Source organism: Larus michahellis, chromosome 4 (assembly GCF_964199755.1).
Source record: "Larus michahellis chromosome 4, bLarMic1.1, whole genome shotgun sequence".
Lineage (NCBI taxonomy): Eukaryota > Metazoa > Chordata > Aves > Charadriiformes > Laridae > Larus > Larus michahellis.
In genome coordinates, this window is record NC_133899.1 from 83530249 (window position 1) to 83549713 (window position 19465).

Below are 19465 nucleotides of genomic sequence, written 5' to 3' on the forward strand. Positions count from 1 at the left end.
TGAAATGGGCATATTCAGGGTCTAATTACAGGGTGGACAGGTTGATGGTGAAACGAGAAAAGGTTGATCTGGAATCACCGCTTATGATCAGATTTCCTGGTGTTTATTGCTTTCAGTTAAAGTTTATCTATGTGACCTGAAATGCTCTCCACCTTGTACATACCCCAGACTTCATATCTTGCCAAAAGTTTGTGTGGCACCAGATTTGGAACGGGAATCTGGGAATGAGGGAGGCTCTCTTTTCACAAATCTGGGTGTAGAAGGGATAAAGCGCTGAGCAGGAGCTGTGCTGGGCTGCAGAAGGAATCAGTTGAGAAAGTCATGGGGCTTACAACGGGGCGTGGGAGCTGTAGACCAGGCATTTGAGGGCTGGCTGAGCAAAGAGGCCAGGAACAGGAGGCAGCAGAGAACTGAGAGCTGAAACACAGCGGGCACCAGCAGCCTGGAAAAAGCAGCTGAGAACGTAGGGTCAAAAAGAGGGAGGGAGTGGAAAGAGGGAGCATTTGGGATAAGGAGCCTGCAGGGAAATGTAGGGATGAAAGCACAGAGCAGAGACAGATGTGTGAGAGGTGGGAACAGGACAAGCATAAGGGCAGAAGAAATCTGGCTGCAGAGGAATAGGGCTGGGAGGTTAAGGGTCTGTGACCACTAAATACATTTCCTTGCAAAATTTGGGCGTGAACTGAGGACTGTCATCTCAGCAATCCACTTTGCATAATAGATACTTGCAAAACCCACTGGGAAACTGGACGTCACCTCACTTGCCTGTTCTCAGTTCTCACAGAGATTGACAAGCCTCAGACGTTATATTAGACATGGAAGCAGCAGAGATCTGTGATACAGTCATTGATGTATTGTATGTTCTGCTTTTTTTCCATGTGGAAACTGATTTTCAGGCATGCTGAATGCTCAAAGATGCATCTAAAGCCAGTAGAGATCTTCTTTGGATCATTAAGGTCTGTGTTGCACTCATGACTTTGAAAATTCAAGTGCCAGCCTTCTCTGCTTGATCTCCTGCAGGCAGTGCACACCTTTAACTCTCTTGCCTCAGCTCCCCATCTGTAATATGGGGGTGATACCATCCCTTCACCTCAGGTGGTCATCGAGAAATCAAACTCATGGCTGTTTATAAAAAATCAAGATAATGCCATGAAGAAAACCTTTATAAAATTAATAATTCTGCATTCAGCACAGGTTTTGAGTAGTGTTCAGGAAATAGCGACTGCCCACACTGAATAATGAAGACAAAGAAATATTGTGTAGATGCTCAGAGGGCAAGTGGGCAGTCGTGCAGCTGAAGACAGATGCAGTTCAGCAGTCAGGATGCGCAGGCAACTTCAATCCAACATTTCTTAACCTCACTGTGCCTTCCAACGTAATGGTCTTTTAATACAATTTTGTGTTGTATTAACTTAGAGATTAAAAACATACAGTGCTAACATCCTTCTCAGTTATACATTAAAAATGTGATGAGAATGCCTTCCTGAGCCATGACCTTGAAATAGGCCAGTGGATTTTCTCTCTCATGGAGTGAGTGAGGCAGAGGGAAGGTGCCAGGGGCAGTGTCTGGCTGTACCAAGAGTCACCGTGGATGCCCTTCTAGTAACAAGCTTCACACCAGTGCCCCTCAGCTAGAAATATGTATAGAAAAAACAGAAGATGGCTGTGTAATTAGTTGTGAGAATTGGATCCTAAACTGCCAGCTTGCTGTCCTTAATTTCTTTCACCCCAATAGGACATTTCTTCAGAAAAAAAGGACTTTGTTCCCATTTTTATGTGAAGTGTTGAGAATCTGCTCTAAACAGTCACATATTACCAGTGTCAAGCTGGCAAAAGTTGCTGACAGTCTTTTTGACCCTGTTAATAACTTCAGGTTTATTAATACGAAAATAGATTACATTTTGTATTCTTGTCCTTTTCTTTTCAATTAAGTATCCATGTCTGAATCAGTATCCACTGTCTCCTTATCACCCACTACCTCCTCCTATTCTGAAAGCTCAACTTCTCCCAGGTTCTGTTCACGTTGTGAGGTCATTGCTTACTCACAATGCTCTCTCACCCTTTATTTAACCATTTTCCCTTCCCGTCCTTTCTCATCTTCTCCCTTCATTATCATTTAACTGTCGATAGTTTGCTCAGTGCTGTAAGCTACTGAGTGCACGCTGGCATCAGTGTCCAGTGACAGTCCACATTTTGGTGGAATTTGATTGTAACACGAGTAAAAGAGGAATAAGAATTTGTGTTAGGCAAGTAAGTACAGGTGAGAAAGCCCTGCAAGGAGAATCAACAAAAGAAAAACGGGAACTGTGAGTGAAAGGAGTGGAGGGAAACCAGAGAAGGAAAGCAGGTGGGTGTCATGGCATGTGGAAGCTTGAAAGCGAAGGTGAGGATTTGATGCCAGAAGGGATGGTGAGCCTGTAAACAGATTTAAAGAGAAGTCGGCGTCTTGCTGGAGGCAGCAAAAAGGGTATTTTTTTTAGACATTAAACGTAGTGTGGAAGGGAAAGGTGGGAAATGGGAAGACCAGAGACAAGCACTCACACTGAGGATGACTACGGCAGAAAGCGGCTTAGCTCTGGTAACCAGAAAGCGTACTTCTCTTGCCCTTTCCCATTTACTTCTGTTTGAGGCTTCTCAGCAGCATGGTTTACCTTGTGATAAAGGTAATAAGGTTTGATTACAAAAGTATGGGAGGGAAAGCTCTCAGATCTTGCAAGAAAACCTTTGGCAATCGTGGAGTTGACTTTGCGAAGCGTCAGAGGTATGGAGTACAAAACCACGTGTTGCTTTGCTTTGCAGAGGTTTATTGATTCATGCAGATTGTATCTCCTGTGAAATACAGCCTGATGCTGGGAATGGATGAGCTTCTGGCCTCAGTCCTGGTGACACATCTGGACATCACACTTGTGGGCTGCTTCCTACCTCACAGTGCAGGAGGTATAAAAGGAAGAGAGTTCTCCTTTTACACCACTTCAAACAACCAACCTTACAGCCCTGCAAAGCAATTTCCAGGCCCTTGTCTTGCACCTTGAATGCAGTGACTCTTACCCAGGTAGTCACTGGGAACCAGAGACTTCAGGGAAGTGACCCCAGAGCCAGGCTTTTACAGTAATAGATAGAAGGAGCTTCACTTGGTATGTTGTGCGCTCAGTACAATGAATAGATAAGGAACAACGCACTAATGATAAGGCACAGGAAATTTGTGTGACAATGATATGAAACCGGAGATTATAAGGATATAAAACGAAAACAAAAATAAAGGTTCTTAACTAAATGTAAAAGTTATCTTCTAGAATGGTGTCGAGGAATTCAGACAAGGCTGCAGAATATCTGCAGATGAAACCTTTCCCTGGGTGCAGGTTGAGTGCACAATCCTGCTCGTTACCTCAGTCACTAACAAAATAAACCCAATCTATGTAAAACAATCAGGTATGATTCATGCCATCTAATCTTAATCTGAGTACGATCAACATACCTGTTGGTTAGTTTGTACTTCAGCTCTCGAGTTTTTGTCACTTGAGAAAAGCCCCGAAGTTTTCTGGTCTTTGAAGTTCTGATTAGCCTATCTAAAAGCTAAGTCAACACATGTTGCCTCTATTGGTTTCTTTTACTGGTTGAAGTTCTACTCGTGTTGATCTCTAATGCTATCCCCACTGACTGCTCACTGCTATTCTTGAATGTTCTAATACTAAATAATACACTTAGACCTCCTGAAAGAGTTCAAGTTAAATGATAGATTGCACCGCCAGCTTTACCCCAAAATGTCTGTCTAAAACGTTATAGCTGCCCTTGCCTTCTTGGCTCCCGATGCCGACTGACCAGCACTCCACCTCCCCGGGCTCTCCCCTTTCTCTTGCAGGGAGGTGACGGTACGTCTGTCCCACTCGCACCACCTCCCTTTTGAATACAGCATTTCTCAGCCGCATCTCCAATACCTTCATTTAACTCTGCTGTTACGAGCACATACATCTCCGTTGACTCCAACTAGGGAATTGCTCTCGGAAGGCACAAGATTTTGGCTCCCTTCATGCCCCCGCTCGCTTTGCTGGCTCTGTACCTTGCCCCTGTCTAGCGCTAATTCATCTGGCAACTGCTTTTCACTACTAGGAGCACCTTTAACGTTAATTCAGCAAAGCGAATCTGTCCGCTGCAGCCTCGACTAAATTATTCTGGTTTAGCTAGATATTTCTCTCTCACGTTTTGCCTCAGCCTCCACTAGCAAATTCTGAGGCAGGGATTCTCTTTTTGCGCGACTTCTCTAGGTAACCTGCAGTATCGTGCAGTGGGTCCATGGCTCTGTTGGGATCCTCAGCGCTGGTGTAATCACACCTTGCAATACCGTGGCCATGGGCCACTTTGTGTCTCTGACACTGCCAAACGCTCTGCGCCAAGCCTGAACTCTGACTTCTGCAGCTACAGGAACAGTTATGGGAAGCAAACACATCTGAAAGGAGGAGGGATGTTTTCTAACTAGCGGCACAGGAAAAATCACCCAATATAAATTGATCTGATCCACTGCCGTAATTTTAAATGTTTGCAGTAGCTTGAACTATTCTTCAAACTGAGGAAAGCTTAGTCAGAGCTCAGTGCAACTCTGAAATAAAGACCCAAACTCATCTGAAGATGCATGGATGATATTAATTAATGTTTAAAATGAATGCTTCTATTTGCAGGAATCTGCAATGCAAACTAGGAGTTTTAGAAAGTAATGCATATTGTAATTAGGGCAAGCTTTTAAAGATGCTTTGAAGTCCTAAACAATTTTGAAATTCAAATGTGGGATGGAAATAAAGGAATCTACACAATAAAGGGGCATTAAATTATGTCCCCCAAAATTTCACTGTTTTATAGATGTAAATATATGCCATAATTAGTGGTAAGTAACATGAGGAGGATGGTTAAGTTTATTCCTATTCTTATTCAAAACAGCTGTGGCATGAAAAATAATGCTCCTTCTCTTTGTGATACACTGGAACAAACAATTTACCCATGTAATCAGTGTTCAGAAATGGCTTGCGCCTGTGGTCTCCTCCCACCCCCTCCTGAATTTATCCTCATGTGCCTCCAGCCGTCTTAAAAGGTGCAAAGATTCTTTGTGCCCTTCATTCACACACACACAATTGTGGCTACTGCCTTTTTTTTTTTTTCTTTCTATTTTTACATGTAATTTATATTGCATAATCTAGAATCTTGGATTTCCCTCCACGCACACGCAGGCACACATGCACACTCGCCAGCTTTGACTGGCAAATGATCTGCAACTCGCAAATGGGATCCGTAATGTGAACGGGTCTATGGCCAGCATGCAAATGTATGCAAAACAAATTAGATATGGAAGAAAGCAGACATCCATTTTCTTTTCCCCATCACAACCCTCTCGGCACAGGGAGCTCACGCGGTGCTTGTGGAGGACCCCTTCGCAAATTGATGCAAGGGCATTAGCGCTTGAGGCTGGATAATGAGTGGAAGGGGCCGAGCAGCTGGGAAGCCGGAGCAGCTTGGCCTGTCCCTCACAAGCCCAACCATGTGGCAGAGCTGGACGCAATTCCTGAGCTGCAGTGTAACACGCAGCAAAACGTGCCAACGACCCAGATGCTCCCGTTGGAAAAAATTGCTTCACAATTTGGAATCTCCGCTCTTTGATCACTCTTTGGAGAGGAGGAGGGGAGGCATGATGCAGTCATATGAGTAACACACCTCCCTGCAGTCAGCAGTTGTTAAAACCTATATGTTGTTAATAAGTGACCTTATGTGCTTAATGTTAACTACTGAATGCCAGCGTAAATTGTTCTGGCCCTCCCCAGATCCCACTGTTTCCAGTAGGTGCTGTTTTCCTTCTACTCAGCAGGAAGGATTTAGACTCTTCTCAGCAATTTTTGCTGGAGTTGCTTTTTTGCTAGCCAAAGCTGTTATTATTACACAAGCGCTCTACCCTCTGCCCCCCGCCTTTAACACAGAGCCTGAGAGCTCTTCTCAAGTGAATGTGAAGAATTTTTTTATATTTATTTTTACTTTTTATTTTGGTTTCAACCAGCTCCGGTTTGGTGCCTGCACTGGCATGCTGGCAGAGGCTTCTCCATGCAGCGTGTCAGACACTTGGTACTCTTAATATGTTGTATTTTCAGTGCTACCCATTGACAAGCTATGCTTTATTAATGAGTTAATCATGCTCTTACACAACCACTGTAGATAGCGTGCCAGAAAGCTGAGTGCCTCTCCTGCCTCCAAATGCATTCAGCTAATCCAAATCTCAGCTCTTAGAAATAAATCAAAATTAGAGTTTTACTCTTGAAAGAAAAAAAAAAAAAGGAAAATTGCATTTGTGTTTTTAAGTTGGGTTGTTTTTTTTTTTTCCTAAATTGTATTGATCTTGTATTTTAAAATTCAATGAGTAAATGGTCTCCTGTTCATCACATGTGATCATGCCTTCATTCAAAATTTTATTTATCTGTATATGCTACAATAGTGCTCATCAACCCTAATTCCTGGTGAGAGCATAGCTGCACGAGAAGCTGTACAGGAGGGAAAGCTGGTTTACAGCCCAGGAAGACTTGCAATCGAAGTCTGAAATGCAAGAGAACCATTGGAGCCAGAACACCAAGGAAATAATGAGACAAAGCTGGTTGCAGCAGGAGAGGCTGCAAGCACAGCGCTCCAGAAGCTTGACTGTTGCCGAGGTTTTTTTCACAGGGATCATTGAAAAAGGAAATTATAAGTAGAGGGTTAACTGAGGTTAATAAGATAAATTCCTATATTTCCATTTTGCTATTATTATATTTATCTAGCCTTGCCTCTTTTGTAATATAGGCAGTGACTCTCACTAAGTAATGTCTGCCTCCAGACAACAGCCTGCTTGAACCAGAGCATCCCTCTTAGTTAGATATTTAGCTTGGTTAAAAAAGACCCCAAGTAATGGTGATTCCACCACATTGGAAAATTATGCCGGCGTTTTGTTGCCATCAGGGTTGCCAGCCTCTGCTTTGTTTCTCATTTAGCTTTTGCATAGCTTTATTTTCTGTCTTTTAATGTCCTTTTCTGCGAGATTTAATCTATCAGAAGACTCTTCCCCATGTAGCAACTTGTAGGCTATGACAAAGTCGTGGAAAAACTTCCCTTGGAAAAAGTAAGTAGATGGAGTTTCATTAGTCATTCACTACAAAGGATGTTTTCCAGACCTGAAATCATTCTTGTAACTCTTTTCTGAATACTTTCCAATTTTCCAACATCCTTTGTAAAATGTAGACACAAAAACTAATCAATATTGTAGTAAGGATCCTGCTGAAACTGAATACTGGCATAACGCATCACCTTATTCCTGCTCAAAGCTACATCTGCACCTCTTACAGCCACAGCAGTGCCCATTTTTAGCACACTTTTTTGGTTTGTTTTTTTTTTAATTCGTCTCATAACCTTTTGTAGAGGTTACAATCCCTATGTAATACAATCCCCTGAATATTAATTGGAACCTGCTTTCGTCAGTTCAAGAAATACAATTTTGCTTTCAGATGTATGTTTTCAGACAAACCCCTTCCTAAATAAGCCATAACAATATGATTAGCAAGTCCTTTACTATCAGTTTTTTAACCAAAGTTTTGTATTTTACCAGAAGTGATCGTCTTTCCTTCTTTTCTAAAAGTATTCAGCATGGAACAAAGCTTTCAACCCTTGCTACAGAATATTTCCTTGACGTGACAATCCTCTCTCCGCAGTGGTACCCGCTGCTTCCTAGTGTTCGTGGACTGAGTCTCTAGTGAAAAAATTTGAACCCAGACTGAGAAGCAAGATTTGTTTTAGTATGTGAGACCAGACAAAATTCTTTCAGTATTAAAAGAGGCTTTGGTGAAGCTTTCATTTAAGGGTATTTGCTGTTGCCAACTCTTACGATATTTATGTTGGTGTTGCACTTTTTGGAGGAGTCTTAAAGCTTCAGCCCTCAGCAGTTCGTATTAGTTGAACATGAAAACTGTTGTTTAAAAGGAAAATTCTGTTTTTCCTTGAAAACACATTTGCTGTGTCCTAGACTCAAAGAAAAAAATCGAAGAGCAAATGAAGCCAATAAAGATCATTCAAATCTATATTATCATCATGAGACTTTTGCAACAATGTCGTGATTGCATAAGAGTAAATCATGCCATTTGAGCAAAAAATTCAAGGATTCCTCATTCAGACATCAGGGCCCCAGCACGTAATTTTTTGTGTACACAGGACTCTGGTGATTTCAGCAAGATTTGGAAGAGCTGTGGGAGTGATCAACAGGGTGCCAGATGGCCACATGTGTTACTTTTCCAGGTTAAATGTCAGCATGTAAATACAACAATTAGATTTTTTTTTTCAGTGGGCTTCAATATCAGAAGGCAGCAGATAAAAAGTTATTCTTTTTTTTTTTAACTCTGTTGTTATTGCAGCTTGAAATACAAGGTCTGTGCGGGTGACCCTTTTGACAACAAGAAGTTGTGAGGAGCATTTTAGTTACGATTTCTTAAATATTTTGTCCATATCTGAAAGGAAAAGAAAGAAAATGTCTTGATAGTAAAATCGTAATTGTGGTAGCAGCAGGAAGAACCGCTTTTTAAGAGATTAGTACTACTACTACGAGTATTATTAGTATTATTAATATTATTATTAACGATGCAATTGGTGTATCAGAAATGCCTATTCTTCAGAAATTCCGGCGGAGCAGCTGTGGCACAGCTGATGGCTGTGCTACAGTTTGTCATGTTTAGCTGTTTGTCGTGTTTCGATTGCAAGCCAGCTGTGATGGCAAATTGCTTATTTACTTTTAGCTCGGAACAATTTCTTACAGCTCACTGTGAACACACTGCTTTAGGTGAACATGAAACATTAACTGCTGACCTCATGCAAAACATGTGCAAGAAACAAGGTGTAATAGCGATAGGATTTCTTTCTGTTATGCAAAATACGTGACTATAGGGCTGTTTGTGTTACTGTGTGTAAACCTCAGGAGACTTCTCCACTGATTAATTTACCAAAGCCAGCCTGAAGTAATCGTAGACCTGTGTCTTCTCCCTACCACAAACTAGCTCAGTCTGTGCTATTATCAGCATATTGCCTCAGAATGTGGTACCACAAATAAGGGCTGTAGACACTACGTAGAATTAATGAGTTGTTGCCTAGTTAAAAATTAAATAGCAGTTACAAATGACCTGAACTATAGTGGAGGCAGGATTATAAATGTTCCACGCTAACTAGTAAATAAACACACCTGTAAACTGAGTTTTTAAAAAGTCTCAAGGTAGACAGGAAAGTATCCGTCAAAATGTTTGTTGTTACATTTCTGTATTGGCAATAAAAACAAGCAGAGCGAGATTTGCAAGTGAAACAGCTGCAAAAGCGCATTTCCCTGCTAAAATGCTCATCTCAAAGTTAAAAATTCAGACGACTCGGATGTTACGCTGCAGTAGCTGATCAGCTGTTTCCACATAAAAAGAAAACCCTGCCCACTCTCTCCTTGGGCACCGACGATGTCAGCAGAACTAATGCCTGAATCAACAAATCCAGCTGTGGATATCCCTAGACTCTGCCTGTGTCCATATTAGTGCTCTTTTAATTTGAGGGCTTTTGAAAACGGATTCGTGATGACAAAGAGCACAGTGGCAGAACAGCTTCAGTGCTGCTGGGGAGGCCAGATTCAGCATGTGACCCGCGCTGTTGCTGTGTAGCCAAATTAATCATGCTGTGCACAGGACTTGGATTTGGCTATAAATAATTAAAGGTAGCATGGCTCCTCACTCGATCCTGCAAGTCTCAGTCTCTGTTGCTAGATATCAAAGGCAGCTGGATAGTTATTCAGGCTGCAAAGAAATACTGAAGGGAATTGGTGGGGTCGGCACGGTGCGTGTGCAGCCTGTGGGTTGCGTCACACAGCTCCGCCAAGTCCGGTATTTTGCTGAATCAGGGCCATATGGCTTGACAGGGTCTTATCAGAGATCGATTCCCATGTTGCGCAGCTGTCTGCCTTTGCCGTGAGGATTTCGTTGCTTTAAGAAAGGAAAAGTGAGTGAACGAAGGCCCCCGGGGAGTGGGATGGCTTGGTTGCACTGGAGGCCACAGGGCAGGTTCCCTCCAGAGAAGCCAGCTCTGGAGCCAGGATCCTCACAGGTGATCATTCCCTTTGCTCCAGGGACTTCATCAGCTATCTGCCAGACAAGGACGTCACCTGTAGCCCAGAGAAATACTGGGTTGTCTTTTGTTGTTTAAAGTTTGAAGAAATTGCCGCTTCCCTAAGGTTTTTACTGCAACAACTAGGCAGGTACTTTCCTGACAGACTTTTTTCACTGTCACTGTTGTCACTATAAAACTCCCCCCTCTCTCTTATTTCTGAAAAGTACGGTGAGCTAATTACAGCTTGTGCTACTGACATTGTCAAATGAAAAAGAAGATCTTCAACATCTATTACCTTTTCCCAACAGGCTGACTTAAACTGCAACATTCAAGATGATACAGGAGCGTTTTACGGAGTCACTAGTCAGTACGAGAGCTCAGAAAACATGACAATCACTTGTTCCACCAAAGTCTGCTCATTTGGAAAGCAAGTAGTAGAAAAAGTAGAGGTGGGTGTTGTGATGGGATGTGTGGGATCAGTCTCTGGTTCTCTTTCATTTTAATTAGGCTTTTCTTTCTCTTGCCTTTTCCTTCCTTCCTTCCTTCCTTCCTTCCTTCCTTCCTTCCTCTAATCCATCCTTCCTCTAATCCATCCTTCCTCTAATCCATCCTTCCTTCCTTCCTTCCTTCCTTCCTTCCTTCCTTCCTTCCTTCCTTCCTTCCTTCCTCTAATCCTTCCTGAAAGATCCCGGACATGTTTGGGTTCATTTTAAATCACCACGTAAATGGTGACACTACAGTTCAGTAAAATCCTAGTTACCTGTTGCTTTGGAGACCCTCCTCCACCCTGCCCGTGGCACCTGTCGATGGGGAACCTGCATCTGCCCTCAGTGCTGCCTCCTCCATCACCTGGCAGAAAAGAGCTGCAAAATGCTTTTGCACCCATTTCCAAACACTTGGCCAGCCACATAGCCTGCTTGGAACCATACTACAGTAACGAGCTACCCTCTATCATCTAGATATTTTTTAAAACATTTTAAAGCCATGGATGGCGTGCTATGTTTCATCTGTACCCATGCTTATTTTGTCTTCTCTTATGCACATAAAGGCATGCTTTCCTCAGACACCAGCAGCTTTTGAATACAAAATTGCATATTTTCTTAACATGCAAGGGCCTTTAGTTATTTTTTACATTTTCTAAGCACGGAAGTGTATGGCGTGGTCAGGTAGCTGGCTGGTTTATTCTACTGCAGCTGTTTATCTTGTCTTCTGTGTACTAACCCCCACTCCCACATCTGTTATCTGCAATACAGGAATTTTAGCCTAGAGCGGCCAGTTGAGCCTTTATAGATGTCTTGGTCACTGTTCATGTCCTTCTTATACTAAATATGGTTTCTGTGCATGGTGACCATAAAAACGTTTTCCATCATTTCCATTATTCCAAGCTCAGAGAAAGCCAAAAGCCCCACAAGCCACCGAGCGTACCTGAGCTGAGCAGTTGGCAGCTGGGCAGCAGGAATCAAGAGTCACAGCCTTACCCTCCTTCAGCCCCGGGGGGGGGCCTGCAATCTAAATCAGCCTGGTTTTCTTCTGACTGTAGTCTTGCCTCTTTCTGTAATTCATAAATTGCCTATTAAATCATGCAATAATATAGCTATGTTTATATGTGTATATTTATACATAAATATAGAAGCTTATTTTTGCTTTTCCCTTTGCAGGCAGTTGCCTCAAAACTAAAATCATCTTACCACAAAGTTTTCTGCTTAATTCATTTTTACTTGGCTTGGATTTACCTTTGTGTAGTCCTCATCTGTTCATCTTTTTAATTCACAGGGTAGAGAACGAGTAGTGATATTACAACTTAATAATTAAGGGCCCTCAAATTTTTAGCAAGGCACTGCATGGCTCAGGCAGGGATTTAGCAAGTAGGCGCGTGTGTGTGTGTGTGAGCCACTTTCTCTTTTTTTCTGTGTACACAAAGGAAGAAAAAAATCTCAGGTTTAGTATTCACTTTTTTGCTATTTCTGAATTATCTTTTATTCTTCTTATTCTAAATACTCTTTTTTTTTTAATTAGACTGAATATGCAAGGTTTGAGAATGGCCGATTCGTGTATAGAATAAATCGCTCTCCAATGTGTGAATATATGATCAACTTCATACACAAGCTGAAGCATTTACCGGAGAAATACATGATGAACAGTGTGTTGGAAAATTTTACAATTTTATTGGTATGGACTCACTTTTTATTTTTCAATTTATAAAATACTCTCAGGCTTTGTGCGGCTTGCTTGACTTGTAATATTTAGAACCAGTTTCCGAATCCCTTAGTCATGTTGCTTACTAAACAAATCATCCCCTTGACTTCAGAGTAATACTCTTGGAATTGTGCACTACAGACGCTAAGGATGAAAAGGCTAAGCTGGCTGAGAACGTGAACAAACAACTTCGTTACTTTCCAAAAATTCAGCTTACCTCTCTCTTTTTTTTTAACGCAAGTCTCTATTTGGTGTTTGTAGCAAGCCCGAGGCAGTAACTTTGAACAGTCCCATTCATCTGATGTGTTCTTACTGAGGTGCCAGTTATAATGCTGCAAATGTCAGTGCTGTTAATTAGTTCTTGGGCCAGGACAGCATGCAGTAATGGGTACACCCAACAGGTGATCTAAAGCATGAAGAATGGTCCACATAGTAGCCTTTGAGCCAGTTTCATCCAGTTTCCCAGCTTGCTTTCACTGTGGCTTCGCAGCGGCACCTCAGCCAAGCGCTTAGAGCTGTGCGCTGCTGCTGCCATAGGGTTCGGGCGGGACCAAGGGCTGCGGCATGCAGAAGAGGTGGGGCTGTGAGCACAGAGCCACGTCCAGCCTCGCTCAGCGGACACAAGGTGACACGGGTGCACTGGTTTCCCTTGGCTGAAGCGGGGCTCAGGCTGATGGCTGAGCCAAGCCCCCATGATGGCGGCTCATGGCCAAGCAGCCAGGGTGGGATGAATCTCAGTGCCCTCCGCTGGGGCTGCAGCCCCACAGCCCAGCCCCAGAGCACAGCGTGTGAGCGCAGTCACCAAGGCCAGTTTAAATTGCCAAAGAGGGAGCGAGAGGACACACGTTTCGAACAACCGCATCTAGAGATTGTCTTCAACTAAGCCAGTCGTTTCTTGTTCTAGCCTGGTGTTTCCAAGTTTGTAATACACTGTCTGCCTCTTCCTTCCCCTCAAACAGGTTGTAACAAACAGGGATACGCAAGAAACCCTCCTCTGCATGGCCTGTGTATTTGAAGTGTCGAACAGCGAACATGGAGCACAGCACCATATCTACAGGCTTGTAAAGGACTGAGCAGTTATTTATATATACACTTCATTTCACTTCTTTATCAAAACACAGACTGTAAACCTCAACACTAAGTGGCAGTGCCTCTGGCCCAACTTTCACCCACATTTTTCTAAATCCTGTTTTAGTGAAGTCATTTTTAATGTGTTCATATATAATTGTAGCTGTGAAATTCTGGTACAGTTGTAAAAATTATTTCTAAAACTAAGTGTTCTTCAAATTTGTAAACCACAGTTCTTTGGGAAGACTGTATTTAAGAACCTAACGCCTCTGTCTGTGGAGGCCTATTTTTAATTCTGATAGAAAAAAGTATGACAGAGCATTTGCCATGGGAAAAAACTGACAGCATTTATAAGAATTTATTTTGGGTTTTTTTCCAACATGAGATACTTGTTTTACAATGCAAGTGAAATTGAAATGAACCTTTAGCTATAACTGTAAATGAGTACACAAAGTTAATAATCTTTATAGAATTATCTTTGTAACTAATTAGGGTGGAAGATATGGACGAATGTAATTCACTAAATTATTTTTTAAAATGAAAGCATTTTTCTGTTTGAAACCAAATGAAAAATATAGCCTTAAGAAATGCCTGATAGAAACAGACAGGTCCTAAAATTAGGCAAATTTTGTATTTTTTTCTCAACGCTAAAACTAATCTTCTAATCCATTAAATTTTCAAACAGGTATCGCAGAGAAAGAAAACATCATCCCTTATCCCTAACATATCTAGTGTATTTTAAAAGAGTATAAAGTTGTATTGTACTAATATGAAAATTTGATTATTTAATGAAAAAGATGGCTCATTTTGCAATAAGTAGGTAAATACTGAAGATTTAGACTCACATTATATGTAGTCTTGTGTGTGCGGTTATATTTTATATGGACAACTACGTTTTCTAATAAGTTGAGCGAAAAACTTGCAACTCTGAAATTAACAGATGAACGGAAACAACTGACATTGTGACAGCACTGAGTAATTTGTAAACTGATAGCAAAACACTAATGTGTTTGAAAGAAGAATACGTACACCTCTGAAAGGATCAACAGCTTTAATATCTATGAGGCGCTAGAAAATCACAACCAACATCGGGCAAAGAAGATTGGAAAGTGGAGATTTTTTTTTTTTCTCCTTTTCCTCTTTATCATGGTGCTCTTAGATCTCTCCCAGTTGTCTCTCCAGTTCCAACTGGTGAAGACGTTTATCTGAAACAAACACGTACGTACAACGTGGGGTCTGATGTCCTTTTGCATCCAGATGTGGTAGCATTCATCCTTCTGATATATTCAGGGAAGACTCCAGGAAGTGAAGTACAGCTGGAGATATTTTAATACTGTAAGGATTCAAACCATGGATGTGGGTGTGAGTGATTGTCCGAGGTACGCACACGTGAGATAAGTAGTCTCATTCCTCCTGGCTACGCCGGAGAGTGTTGCTCAGTTTCTTTCCTTCTGCTGCGCACCCAGCACTGCCCCGCAGTTGCTCGAGCGCAGTTGTTTCAGCAGCTGCTGGGCCCAGCAGCGGGTTCTCACGCGGAACAGTTGCCTGAGAGGCTGAGGGCTGCCTGGCCAAGCACAAAGCCACCTTAAAGATCAGTCATGAAGTTCTTGGGAAGGTCTTTTGCAGTCCTGAATCAGAGAAGTTAACATTTAGCAGGTTCCTCCTCCCTACCCTTTGCTGATGTGTGCCCATGCACAAGTTAAGTCTAGAATTTACTCCCAGGCACAGTGCTGTAGTCTTCAAAAAAGCCAGTCTTAATTTTTTGATATTATATTTCTGCGTAGTACCCTCTGTTACAGTTGCCCATTGTTGAATTATCTAGACTAGAATATAGCCTAGATGCGGTAGTGGGTTGTCTGCATCAGATGAGATTCATCCTTAACAGGGGTGAGGACTCAGGTTAGAGGACAACACAAACATCACCGAGGGGAAGGGAGACTGCTTGAATTCCTTAGCCTGCCTCTGATCTAACTCTAGTAGGTGGATGATTGCTGTGATGTCTAGCTGTTACCTGCTTGTGGATATTAGGGCTGATGATCTTTCGGTTTATATTCCGTGAACGGAACAAAGAAATATGTCCATGGTAAGGTCTCTTTTAACACTCATTTTTAACACTAATACTCACATCAGGAAAAGCACTGCATTGTAACAGCCTAACGGTAGCCCTTTATTCTAAGCACTTGGTGTTACAAGTCAAAAACTACTTTTTTGTTTTATTTTGTTCTAAAGTTGTCTTTTATTTAGGGTTTGAATTGTGGTTTTGGTGATTTTATTTTTTTTTTAATAACAAGCAAACTCTTTGAGGCGTATAAAGTATGTAAGTCAATTTGCAAAACCAGGTACATTTTTTTTTTATGGAATCTGGCACACTACATATGCCATAACTATAGGGTATAAAAAGTCACAATGTTTATTGGTGTTCACATATGTAATATTAGGGAAACTACTTCCATCGTCTTTTCTTTACACTTCTGTAAATGGTCCATACCCTGTATATGTTAATTCTTAAAAGCCTTAATCCTTCAACTGTTCAGTGTGGGGTGTGTAGTCCAACAGGCTGCCTGTAAACTGTGAGCTCTTTTGTAAGCTGGAAGTACGTATCTTGTTACTGTTACTTTTTGTAGGAACCTTTTAATTGAGAGCTGCCAAAGCATTACAATATGCAGTGCCTTAGCATTATATTAGAAGTACCTTTAGCCTCTTAACATAAATTTTATATATTGTTTTATTAATTGGTTCCATTTTTAAAAATACCTGTATTTTTTCCCACAGAAACGCTCTTTGACTGCTTGGTCTAAACCAACCTTCTGTACAAGTCAATCCCATTACTACGCAGTTAAATGTCTATACCAAAAGAAAAGGTTACAGATTCTTAGTTCTCCGTGAAAAATGAATTGTATTAATAAATGCTGCCTTTTTAAATTTCATGACCAAATAATTAATTGTAACTCTTCTGCACTCTAGCATGAAAGTGCCTTTGGTTTGAAATTCCAGCTTAGAAAAGTGCTGCCATAATAATGACAATTTGTAGAGAGACCAAAAATATTTAGTTATCACCGTAATGCCTTTGGTTTATTGGAATAAGTTGAATCTACAGGCCTCCATTCACAAAAGAGCACCATTTATAGCAAAGTAATTTTGCTAATGATCAACCTGCTGAAGAATAATCTACTGTTTGCCATTTCTGACAGCACTGCAAACCAGCAACTGATTTTTCTGTGATAGGAAAATGAAAATGGTCCACATTTATATTCTCTTCATCCAGTCATGCACCTGCATAATGAGATCCATATACTGCAGAATTTCAGACAGTGGACAACTGTGACTTTATGGTTCTCCTCTAATAATATTTCGGTATCTGTGAAGATTTTTTGCTTAGACAGAAGATTTTGTTTACAAAGTTGTGCATCCTGAAAGTCAGATGCATAAAACAAGATGAAAATGGAGAACAGACAATAGCTAGGGTAAATGCAATTGTGTGTTTTTAAGCATTGAAATGTTGAGTGTGAGCGTTGTGGATGAAGGTGCTGTTAGAGAAACTCTGGCCAGCACAATTCAAAACACAGGGTTGTTTTGTTTTTTGATTATCTCCCGGATGATGTCTTGGAAAAAAAAATAGCTCCTCTTAATAATGTGTCTGTATTTGATACCTTCTGTGAACGGGGGCCGTACTGTACACTAGAACTAAAACTGATGGGAAGAGGAGCAACATTTAGATTTTAAGAAAACAATGTTCGAAAGAACAAATATCAGCAAAACCAAAAGCTGTCAGAGGGATAATATAGTTGTGAATACAATTTTAACTTGATTTTTAAAGTATTTGATGAAAACTAAGATTAACTTTTTATATATAGAAATATCATGACACTGTGTGGTAAATATTGTGATAATTCAAGTTCCCTGTCTCTAAAATATTATTTTTGTTATTCCTTCAAGGTCTAAATCTCACTTACCTCTGTAAGACAAGCAATCCTGTTGAACTCAATGAGACTGAGGTAGGGAAAAGACACTTTTGCCCCACAAGTAGAGCATATATTTTCAGTTATTACCAAACGTTTCAGCTGTACTAGTCAACACTTGTGACAGACTACACTTCTGTCTCATTAAAATATTAAAATAAGCATAATGGTACCATTTGGGGCTGTTAAAAATTACTACTAACAAATGTAGTTTTACTTACTTGAATTCCAAAATGATTTTATTTAGGTACTGCACCACTATTTTGAAGGAATTGCAGATATAATGCCTGTTTCTCACCTTCCCTTTCTACCGCAGCTACAGCTCATTAATTCTGGCGGTAGCTTCTTCCATTAGAACCTCCACGGTATAGGCTATTTGAAATAATGAAGGGTGTACATTAATGTTGAATGTAAGTAACTGGCCAGTTCAAGGCAGATACAACATTTGACGTACTAATCCATATCTATTTATTTTTCCACTGCAAGTCCTAGGGCATGCGCTTTCTGAAAGAGTTCCCCTTATAGTTTTCCCAGATCACGCAATCATTCATACTGAGAAACCTTTTGTCTACCCTTTACTTGACCCATACTGATACACGTACCCGGTCACACAGCAGACGTGGGTAACAGAGTCCAGTTTTGTACTTTTCTCAGGATGATCTCTTTTCCCCTTCTTATCTTTCATAACAAGATGTTTAGCCCCCTAAAAAAGATTGAGGCTGGGTAAGTCAAACTACAAGAAACACTTTGGACATCTTCATCTTTTAACTTTTCAGGTCATTCTTGCTGAGATCATGTAATTAGTTTTAGTGTGTAAATTAAATCTTAAATGCACTCAGTTGACTAAAAGGAGATGGATCCCTGTTACCTCCTTACAGAATATGTGTTTTTGTTTTTGTTATGTTTTGTTTTATGGGCCTCTGATTCAGGCTCATGACTGCAGACAAAAAATACAATATGTGCCTGAAAAAAAAAAAGACAAAAGAATTTTATAACATTGAAAGCCTGAATAGCCTTTAATTCTTCAGTACATTTTATGTAAAACAGGTTGGGTTTTTGTTTCGTTTTGGGGTTTTTTTGCCATGTGCATTTGTTCACATTTGTAAATGACTTAATGGAATTCTCACTTTATGTTTATTTGTGTAATGTGTATAAAATGGGTTTGTGACTTAAGCATATTCATATATGGTCAGTGGTTACTTTAATATTGTACTGCTGCTGGTAACTTTTGATGTAGAACTTGCCTTTTGATGATAAAGTACCTCTAGGTTAGACAGGGAGGGAAGGCTCTGAAAAAAGTGAATGTTCTCCAATGTTTTCTTAACGTATTTGCAGAAGCTTTCAAAAGGAGTTTCAGTCAAACCTCTTGGCAGTACAGTATTCTTGTATTTGTTATTGTCTGTGTGTAGGTACTGGTACCTTTTTTTGTTTAAAATGTTTTAAGTGTTGGCTTTAAAGTGAATTTATCTTTAGTATGATAGTAATATGAAAATTATAGGTTTTGTGTGCAGAGAATTTTTTTATAAAGTGCTTTGTAAAAAAAAAAAAATGTATTCTAGCTTTCGCGGTACATATGTGTGATAACTTTAATATCCATGACAGTTAAGTGCAATTATTTCATCACTCTAAAAATGCTATTTTTGTGTCGGTTACTGCAGGTGTTTTCATGTCTTTGCAAAGTGACACATTTTGATGCCTTCTTGATAAAGTGGTAGAATTTTTGTAGCTTTCTAGAAACTTTGTATTCATACAGTATCGATTGAAAATAAAGAAAATGAAAGTGTTTTGTGCATTTATCTTAATCTCTTACATCAATCTCTTTTTAATGTTGGGTGTGACTTTCAAAAGCCATTTCCAAACCAGCACAAGGCCAGACTTGCAGCAGTATCCATATACCTCCCTAAAGGTGCCATGGACATCCAGCGGGATTCACAAAAACCTTTAGGGATGGCACTCAAGGCTGGCACGTCTGGAACATTCAACAAAGAGTCCATATGCTTTCTGGCATTTTATCAGCAAGAAAGGTGACTACCTCCAGCTTGTGCGTGTCTTCCTAAAGAAGTGGTGGTGGGTTTTTTTGAAACATCATTTAAACCATACTGTTTTAATGGGAAAAGACA

General features: G+C 40.6%; 1 protein-coding gene across 6 annotated transcripts in view; it reads left to right on the forward strand.

Annotated features, from left to right (window-relative positions):
• Nucleotides 1-19147, forward strand: part of TEAD1 (TEA domain transcription factor 1) — a 163361-nt gene extending 144214 nt beyond the window's left edge. For all 6 annotated transcript variants that reach the window (XM_074586087.1, XM_074586090.1, XM_074586093.1 and 3 more), the window contains 3 exons: nt 10431-10571; nt 12139-12291; nt 13278-19147. In XM_074586087.1, the coding sequence (XP_074442188.1) occupies nt 10431-10571; nt 12139-12291; nt 13278-13391 (408 nt within the window). In that variant the 3' untranslated portion in view covers nt 13392-19147. The remainder of the gene's footprint in view (nt 1-10430; nt 10572-12138; nt 12292-13277) is intronic.
• The last annotated feature ends 318 nt before the right edge of the window (nt 19148-19465 follow it).